The sequence below is a fragment of the Eurytemora carolleeae genome, unplaced genomic scaffold, assembly GCF_000591075.1.
Source record: "Eurytemora carolleeae unplaced genomic scaffold, Eaff_2.0 scaffold2372, whole genome shotgun sequence".
NCBI lineage: Eukaryota > Metazoa > Arthropoda > Copepoda > Calanoida > Temoridae > Eurytemora > Eurytemora carolleeae.
The window spans coordinates 792-11,526 of NW_019398260.1; the positions used below are offsets into that span (position 1 = coordinate 792).

Here is a 10,735-nt window from a genome sequence, read left to right on the forward strand (position 1 = left end):
GTTCAAAATATTAGAGGTTTACACCAGTTGAACAGATAAAGGGATTCGAAAATTTTAGATTGTGATTAAAACTCAATTCCTTCGTACAAAAAGTTACTAAATTACCGGGACTGTGATGAATAGGCTACCCAAGGTGATAAGGCAAGGAAAGTTAATTGCTGTTGCGTATTCTCTGCGTACATATAGAAACAAGTTTTCACTGGGTGGTTTTTGTAAACAAGAATCAGTGTAAACAACATCAGTTGTTGCTCTAGTATCCGAGGAGGATAAAAGTATTTAATTTAGAAAATTTTGATATTTCACATAATAGTTCCCTGTGACCAGAATATTTCATTGATTTTTTATGTAAAAGATGTTGCCCATGTCAAGGTGTGACATCCGTCTTGTGTTTACATTACTGCCCAGAGACAGTACACTGCAGTACTATAAAAATGCATACACCTCTGAAATAACTATCTTTACATTATAATTGTTTGAAGCTACCCATGTTTCTTTCATGTTATTTGCAAATGTCTGTTTAGAGAAACAATGAAGTTCAAATCAAATCATATATTTTTCTGCCGTAACCTACTTAATAAAACTCTTCGCTCATATATATATATATGTGTATTAACTATTACTGGCCAAACGCCTATAGACCATATTTATTTGCTAACCAGTAGAAACGGTCTTTAACCTTAAACATGCTAGGCCAAACGCCCCCCCCCCTTGTAGTTTTTTGTCCTAGCACTCTCATTTTTGACACTATCATCGTGAAATTTTGTGACTTAATGAAAAGAAAATTTTTCATTATTTTTGGCATTTTTTTCAACCTTCCCTAGCACATGGTTTAACGAGTAACGGGGTATTACGAGTAATGTGGTTTAATGAGTAATGTGGTATAACGAGTAATGTGGTATAACAAATAACGTGGTATAACGAGTAACGAACTTTAAAAAAAAGTCGTCCCCATTATTTGAATATAAAAATATAAAATGTTCAACCGTTTTGACGTTTATAGGATACAAACGGAAAGGCAGACAGACAGATTAGTAAAGTATATTTATAATATTAAAGATAGATTAAAAATAGAGAATAAAGCTATATTTTTTTAATACAAAATATCAAGGAAAGGCCTTAATTGTAACAAAAGAAATACACATCACTATTAAATTGTAAAAAAAAGGCTGAACTTGAAAAACGGGACACAGTCATTATGAGACTTTTAGTAATAATAAACCAATTGAATGAAATAAGCGATTTATCATCCAAATATTTAATTACTTTTTTATCCAAAAATTCCATTTAAAAATTGTGCTATTATTTTTAAGCATTGACACGAAAATAAAAAGTTCTCATTTTTATTTAATAACATTGATAAAAAAGATTATTCGAATATATGAACCTTATTTAAATATAGAAATCTTATTCAAATATATAAACCTTACTGAAATATATAATTCTCATTAAATACATAAACCTTATTCAAATATATAAACTTTATTCAAAAATAATGTAATATGAATTTTAAGCACTGACACGAAAATAAGAAAAGTTCAATTTTTTTATTTAATAACATTGACAAAAAACGGTTATTGAAACAAATAAATCTTATTCAAATACATAAACCTTACTCAAATATATAAACGTTATTCAAATATATAAACCTTATTTTAATACATAAACCTTATTCAAATACTTAAACCTTATTCAAATATCTTATTCAAATATATAAATCTTAATCAAATACATAAACCTTAATCAAGATTCATTCTGTAAAAAAATTACTCACTTGTTATTAAAGTCGCAAAAAGGGTTAAAATTAAGAAGGAGGATGGGATAAAAAACATGCTTACAAAGTTAACATATTTAATTATCTCATCTTTATATATTTTGCTGTCTATTGAGTCCAATAAACGTCAAAATGGCTGAAACGATCAGGCCCATTTTTTTTCTGTAACTTACATGACCCAATTGGAAGGGTTAATAGATGGTCTAGAATGAAAAACTTTGCCTGGAACAACTGTCAAATTTTTTTTTAAATGCGCCAATTGGACTATAAAATTCAAGTTTGAATTAAAGAGAAAAATTTGTGTGTGTCACAGTAATCTGCAGTAAGTAGACCGAATATGAAGTGCGTATTAGTGGAGAGTGGAGTAGGATTAAAGTGCAATTTAAAAAGCAATATTCAGTGGAAGACGACTATCGGCCTCCAGAAGAGTTCCACAACCAAGACTAGGGAACAAGACGGAGCTTCTAGCATTCTATTAGTATTATAATTTAATATAGTTTGAACCAATTGTTCTTGTTAAACAAAAATATATACTGGCATAAGTTATCGCCATGTATTATCCGTCCTCACAACCTCTATATATTGTTAGTAAAACGGAGGCAAAAAAACTTTGCATCATAGTTCTTTTTAAAATGATCTATTTATATTTAAAAATTAATATCCTTCTGGGGATCCATGTTGTAAAATTTAGTTTCATGTTACATTGCATAATTAATTTGTTTACAAAATGTTTGCTGGCTAAAATTATTCACCAAAAGCACTCAATTGACACTTTTTTAGCCAAATATGATTTTTGAACCTCACTGTAAGCCATGACTAATGACAGGTGTTTTCTAATCCGCTATATAATTCACGGCATGGAACTAAGAAGTCAGAAGCCTAAAAGATCTCAGCTAGGTAGGTTTTTTTTAACAAACTACTTTGATTATTTTTACTCGCCAAAATTGTCTTAGATGTAAGATTGTAGAGATCGATGTCAAATTCAATTCTGATGATAACTCCGCTCATTTTGCATAAGCATTTCTTTCAGAAATAAAAACACTTATGCCTATAGTAGTAGTGTGCATTGATGGCAATATCGTTTTCTTGAAAAATGCTTTTTGGACTTTTGAACACACACATATATTCTATATACTATAAACTTGTGAAGGTTTTTTGTTCGTTTTTCACATTTCTTCTCTCAGCTGGTTTTAAAATTTGGGCATAGTGACATGGAAAGCAAATGTTCAGAATGAACAATTTATAAATTGGTAAAACTCCTTATAGATTTGTGTTGAACCTTTGTTCTTATCCTTATTCTTGTTCTTATGTCAAAATAAATAAGTGAAAAAATAAAGGAGAAAAAAATTTAATAAAATAAACATCTTATCTCTTATACATCTTAACTTAACTTAACTTTAGTATTGTACCTAAAATGTTCATGACTTAATTGAGTTTGATCAGAACTTATAATAATTTGTTCTGTTTACATTTTGTGTCAGAAGAGGGGGGGGGGGGGATTTTGTCCCCTATACTGGACATATATTTAAAGTTTTAAAGCCACCGATATCTTGATCGTTGTTGACTAAGCTTTTTATACGATTAGATATCGTTCGTAATTCTGGGCATCCATAAACCTTCCCTTTTACCATTAAAAAATTTGGACCCCATCGGTTCAGCCGTTTTGATATTTATTTGATACATACAAACAGACAAGCAAAGTATGTATGACTTGATTATTGGCGCTTCGCGCCTAACTTTTATCTTTATTTTTAATTGTTGCACAATATTTCTGCATTTCTATACGATAAATAACAATAATAACAAATTTTGCAGATTTAAAATTTTTTCGCATGGACTTTCTCAATTTTACGAATATCCAACATTTTTGGAGAACATTTTTTGTAATTCTTAGCATCCACAAATCTCAAAAACCTTCCATGGGGTCTTGTGAGGTCCAAAAATAAAGTTGAGCTTTATCAGTTCAGCCGTTTGACGTTTATTGAATGCAAACAACCAACAAACAAACAAACACCCAGACACCCATTCAAAGTATACAGATGATAAATGTTGATTGTTGACTTTATCACAATTATTTTTCTTACCCCTTTTAAAAAATTTCCTAGTGGTTCATTCTGCCTTAAATGTTTTTGTTCTTCTCAATGATTATTGTAATTTATTGCATATTTTAACGGACGCTTTGCCCGGGAACTAACCTTACTTTAAAAGATTCAGCCCAGTCAACTTAAAACTTTGAAACCAAAAAAAAATTGAGGCAAATCGGTGAAGGGGTTTCTGATTTCAGGGATCAAATTTAATGAATTTGAGCTTTGTCGCTGAAATATCAACTGCCTGTTAAAATTTGAACCACCCATTCATAGTAAGGTAGTTGAACTAAGTATACAGTGTTGTAATGACTTCTTTCGGATTCATTTGAGACATATTAAACTTTTTAAAAACTGTAAATCCTGAGTTTGAGCGCAAATTCACCCAAAGTAGGAGTTTTGAACGTCGAATTTGCGCTCAAACTCAGGATTTACAGATCTTTAAAAAGTTTAATATGTCTTAAATGAATCCGAAAGAATGTTTCCACAACACTGCATACTCAGTTCAACTACCTTACATAGCTGGTCACTCCCTTTAAGGAAGGATTCAAATTTGAATCAACGGAAGGCAGTTCAAATTCATTAAATTTGGTCAACGGACAAAGAAACCTCCTAACAAACAAACAAACAAACAGAGATTAATACAAAACCCTTTGGCATAATTTCATTGCAAAGGAATTGAGTCTTTGTAACAAAATCAAATATTTAAACCCCAATATCTTAAGAACCCAATGTTGTAAACCTTTGATATTTCAAACTCTGATTATTTGATTTAACAGAATTCATAGTTTGAAATATCTAAGGTCTACAACATTTGGTTCCAAAGATATAGTGATTAGAAAATCAGAGTTTGTGACAAAGACTCAATTCCTTTNCATCGACGTCATATCCTGTTCATTTCAACTATTTTTATGTCAAATTTGAACTATTTTTTGTCTATTTGAACTATTTTTATGTCCATTTGAACTATTTTATTTCAATTTGAACTATTTTTATGTCCATTTAAACTACTTTTATGTCCATTTGAACGATTTTTTGTCCATTTGAACTATTTTTTTTGTTCATTTCAACTATTTTTTTGTTTTTTGTTCATTTGAACTATTTTTATGTTCATTCGAACTATTTTATGTCCATTTGAACTATTGTTTTATTCATTTCAACTATTTTTATGTCCATTTGCACTATTTTTATGTTCATTTGAACTATTCTTTTGTTTATTTCATGTATAATATTAATAGTTCAAATAAACAATAATTCAAATGAACTGAAAATAGTTCAAATGAGCATTAAATAAACTCGTTTGAGCTATTGTTCATTTCAACTATTCACGTGGTACCACGTGCAGTAGTTCAAACGAACAATAGTTCAAATAGGAGTAGTTCAAATGGGATAGCATCAGAGCTCCTGATAGGGATACATTTAACTACATGGTCGGGATGAATTTAACTACATTTTTAGAGCGCTCCTGATGGAGATACATTTAACTACCATAAGACTCTGGAACCTTCCATCCTCGGCTTACCGGAAAAATGTGCTGACTCTTGTATGTACACCAAACATGGGGACACATCAGGTAATTCTTAGTCAATTATTCTTTCAAAAGGGATTTTAAATATAATTTCAAGTGACCATCCGTGACCCTCAATTGATATCCGTTTCACAATGGTATCCTTTAAAGCTTTGTCGGATGAAGTATCAATAAGATATCCATGTTATGGTTTCTGACATTTTTTTGTGAATTCTCTGCAAAAGTGACTTGATTTTTTGATTATTTATTTAAATTAGCCATTCATTTGTATTTAAGGAATTCTTTACTGTTTTGGAGAGGGTCCAATGACATATGAGTGTACTGATGAAAGCAATGATCCGACCAATACTGCTGAGAGTTCTGATGTAACAACCACCGGAAAGGCTGATGGAATCACTGACATAAACACTGGTGTCAAATGTGGTGTAACTAAGGTTGGCACAAGAATTGTGGGAGGCTTAGAAACACCGGTGAATATGTACCCTTAGATGGTTATGATGGCTGATCCTCAGGGAATATACTACGGATGTGGAGCTACCCTAGTTTCAGCAGAGTGGGTTGTAACAGCTGCTCATTGTATTATTAGAGATGGACAAGACCAGGCACTCACAGCAGACGAAATATCTGTTGTTCTTGGAGAGCATGATTTAATCTCAACTACAGAAACACAGATCAGGAAGCAGTTTTTTGTTGAGAAGATTATTACACATCCAGGATATGTAAACAATACACATAAAGATGACATTGCTCTTCTCAAGCTCAAAACAAAGGCTGATCTGAAGATTTATACTCCAGCATGTTTACCACCTTCTGGGACATCGTTTGTTGGGAAAACTGGAACAGTTTATGGTTGGGGTAGAACATCGCTAGGTGGACAGATCTCTACTAAGCTATTGGAAGTTAACCAAGATGTTGTCAGCATTGCTACTTGTAAAACTGTTTATCTTAATAAGATTCTTGATGGTATGCTGTGTGCAGGAGGAGTACTAGGACAGGATTCTTGTCAAGGAGACAGTGGAGGTCCGTTCACAGTTCCTGATGCAACCAACATTCATTCATTGGCAGGAGTTGTCAGTTGGGGTTATGGTTGTGCACTGCCTGATATTTATGGAATATATTCTGATGTGGCCTACTACAATGCCTGGCTTAAAGAACAGTTTGCTGCTAATGGTGGAATAACACTAACCTAATCAAATATCAATAACTCAAATTAGAAAACAAAAGTTTATTTAATATTTTCAAAATTCAGTTTTTAATGTATTTCCACAATAAAAAAACACTAGCTCATTATTTGGTTCAACATTTCATACATTTCAAATAGTTTTAAAACGAGCTTAAAAGACATGATTGATGAACCACTTCTTGCTAGAAAGAAAATTATGTTTAATCCATGTTTAAAAACAATCAAGGGTTACATCCACGTGGGTTCACCTATGTGTCCTGATTTGCATAGCTTTCAAGCGGTTCAATTATAATCCAACAATCATGTATTTGCACTTAGATAAAGCACATAAAAACTTTTTTTTCTGTTTGTAATTTGTTTCTTAAAATTTATATTGTTAATAAATGGCTGCAAACATAATATGCTTTGGATTACAAGGAGAGAGCAAATAGAGGAAGTATAGATTATTGTTACTTTTTTCTCCAAAAACACAAATACAAGTACACATTTTAAGTTTTATGTGACAAAATGATGATTTGTGGAAGGAACAATCAAGCCATAAATAGCTGTCTTTAATGATTGACTCTAGACTTCAGGGGGGTCCAGAGACGGTCATACAGGAGATGAAGGAGGGAGGGGTGGCTGCTCTCAGGGTTTTGGAATTGCTTCCAGGGTTTTGGAGTGCTCCCAGGGTTTTGGAGTTAAATGGGAAAATTTATCGGACCTTTTATGAAAAGTCCTTTAAGAAGGGTACTGTAAGAACAAAAATTGAAAAAATGGCTCTGCTACCCCTCTTCAACTATCTTTAATCGGATTTTTGCAGAAATAAAAAATCTCAAATTTCAGTCCAAGAAGCCTGTGGCGATCATATAGTTTTGATTAGCCAAACTGAAAACAATTATTTTGACTTAAACATTAAAGATTATTGGTAAATGTAAAAAAAAAAAAACTTTTTTAGCAAGATATGTAGCAAAAAGCACGTAAACATAATATTCTGTAAACTTGCAGTACGTTGTAAATCATAAATGTAGTTGAACTGAGTATGCAGTGTTGTGGAAAACTTCTTTCGGATTCATTTGAGACATATATATAAAACTTTTTAAAGATCTGTAAATCCTGAGTTTGAGCCCAAATTCGACATTCAAAACTCCTACTTTGGGGGTGGAAACTAAATCAGAATTAGTTTTTCTTAAATTATTAAATAATGACAACGAAAAATTAAGTAAAAATTATACAGTAATCTAATTGGATGGTTAGGAACATATTTCTCAAAAGAAATTTGTCAATAAATCAATGCTAAAATTGATTATTTCGTTTTCATTATTATATTGAATTTCTAATTTTCTTTGAATGTATTCGCAGATTTCTTAAAATTCTTTAGATGTCGTCTTTTCAATAATAATTCTAGAAAATCTGCGAAAATCTTTGTGAATAATGAGGAACCAGAATAATGCGATAATAGAAACTAATAATTGAACAAGATTACTTCTTTTTGATGATAAGATTAATTTGTAGAACTTTTTTACATTTTATGTCGTCGTTATTGAATAAAAAAAAAAAACTAAATCCGAAAACGTTTCCACCCCCGAAGTAGGAGTTTTGAGCATCGAATTTGTGCTCAAACTCAGGATTGACAGATCTTTAAAAAGTGGTATATGTCTCAAAAGAATCCGAAAGAAGGTTTCCACAACACTGCATACTTAGTTCAACTACCTTACATAGCCGGTCACTCCCTTTAAATAATAATAGGAGCAAACGTAAGTTTCTTAGGCTCCTCTGGGATATCGTTGTTTTCAGATTTGTTGTGTATGTAATGAATCTAGACCCGTTGAAATCTCCGAAAACTTGACTCTTATCCTAATGTCAATCTCTCTGACTCTATATCTAGCCAAAACTCAAGGCTCTGTTAACGTCTGTCTAAATCGACTATTGCTATCATGCTACTTTATTAATACAGGTAAATAGAACTGACCGGAATGGCCGGTCAGGGTCAATATGAAACATAGATAGGATAGATAAACGAACATAGATAATAAAGATATTAATAGCATGATTACATAATTCATTACATGTATTTGCTGAATATGATCCGTTTAAACCTACTATTTCCATACAAAATTTCATATATACATCCTTTCGTATAAATTTGACACAGTTTTTTTTTCTCGAGACAGGAACATCAGATAGAACTCTTATATATCTCGATCAACTCCTAAAATGCTTAGGTTTCAGCCTATACAACCTTTTAGTTTTTTCTTTACAGTCCCTTTAAGAAAACAAGCATTTATCCAATTTTAGAAAGGAATTTATACACAATAGTGTTATTACATATACAAATCGCATAAAAAACGATCACAAATTGTTTTAAAAAACGATCGTTATTCGTTTTCTAAAAGTTCAAAACGAGTGGGTGGTTTTTAAATTCGAAAACGATAGAAAACGACACAAAAACGATCGTTTCACGATCGTTTAACGATAGTTTTCAAAAACGTTTATATATACCATGTTTTATACAGTTAAAGCGCGTCGTATGTGACACATTTTTGTTCACCTGAAGAACTCAAAAAGGGTCAAAATTTCGACTGAAGACTAAAAACTAGATTTTAACTTATCACACATTATAGTTTATTAAGATAGATATTTTTCATTATGTTTTCTTTCCCTTAAGTGCTATTCATTAAGTCTACTACAGTCAACAAGAATGGGTTCACACCCTTTGCTAATGGTAGATGTCAAAGTCTACTACAGTCAACAAGAATGGGTTCACACCCTTTGCTAATGGTAGATGTCAAAGTCTAATACAGTCAACAAGAATGGGTTCACACCCTCTGCTAATGGTGGATGTCAAAGTCTACTACAGTCAACGAGAATACATTGCTACTTTTGTTTAATCAATATGTAATTATTAGTTCAATGAATGCATTCCTGAAAATGTTTTGATTATTTGAGTGTGACTAATTAACTACTGTGCTGCACAATAAATATATATTTAGTTGAGTTTTCAATATGTATACTTTGTTTCAACAAATACGATCAAAACAAAATTATCAAACATTATATTTTCATTTGGCTCATAGTCATAATAAATTTTCTTTTGTGTTTTATTTTAAGCTGAACCATCAAACATTATTATTTTGTATTTTGTGTTTGAAAATAAATACTATAACTATAAATTAAGAAGCTATTTCCATAAAAACAAAAAAATGAAGTTATAAGATGTAGAGATTTGAGTTAAACATACATAAATAAATGTATTTACACAGGGAAAGTAAAGGATATATAAATGCCTGTAAAGTTCAAGAAAAGCTCATGAACATGAAAATCTTCAGTTTTCCCAAAAGTAAAATTCGAAAAAAAATCCCCTACAAGCTTGAGGAAGAGTACAAACAGCTTTTCCTAAACCTGAGGCCAAATTTAAAGAATTTGAGCCACGTCTTAAATTTAAGCCGCGGCTCAAATATGGTTGGGATAACTTAAAATTGAATGCAATTTTTCAAGATTTAAGCTCGCGCTCAATTAAAACCGGTTTTTAGGGGATTTGAGATGCGGTTTAAATTCATAAAATTCGGACACGGACAATATTTATATATAATTTCAATTTGTCTTTTGCTGTACGATAGTCAATGGTTTATTAGAGTGATTAATCTAATAAAAGAAGGGAAGAGAACAAGCTTCTCAAATTATAAAAAAATTAATTTAAATTTTAAACCCTTTCATTTCACAAAACGGGATAGAAATAAAAATTTTAAGATAATTTTATTTTATTTTGAAGAAATGATAATCCTTTATTCAAAATATTGGTAACAAAAATATATTTTATGCCAATTTTCTTCCCTTTTTTCCGTTTTTTCTTTCATTTTTCGTTTTTTTCTTGCGCCTCCCCCATAATTACAGGCCTGAATGATCAGAAAAAGCTTTAAAGAGTACGGCATGTGAACCAAGCAATATTGTTATCTTTGCATGGAGGGTCACTTGAAATAACGCTTATACAGTCCTTTTAAGAATTGGGGTTAAATCAAAACAGAATACCAAATTTTTAATAAATTATGCAGCCGGAAAAATAAAGCGATTAGCTGCAGGGGTATAATTTTGGTGAAGGTTATGGCGAAACATTTCTCAAATAAACCATGGGTATTGGGTAAACATGGGCCAAGCCAAGGCCGTATACATGGGGGGGGGGGGGGGGGGGG

The 10,735-nt window shown here is 31.5% G+C and overlaps 1 protein-coding gene across 1 annotated transcript; it reads left to right on the top strand.

The window, feature by feature from the left end:
• Positions 1-5,317: 5,317 nt before the first annotated feature.
• LOC111717114 (trypsin-like) lies at positions 5,318-6,588 on the top strand. The gene is given in 2 exon segments (XM_023492624.1): positions 5,318-5,428; positions 5,660-6,588. Coding segments are annotated over 2 exon segments (942 nt in total). The 5' UTR covers positions 5,318-5,400; the 3' UTR covers positions 6,574-6,588.
• Positions 6,589-10,735: the final 4,147 nt, after the last annotated feature.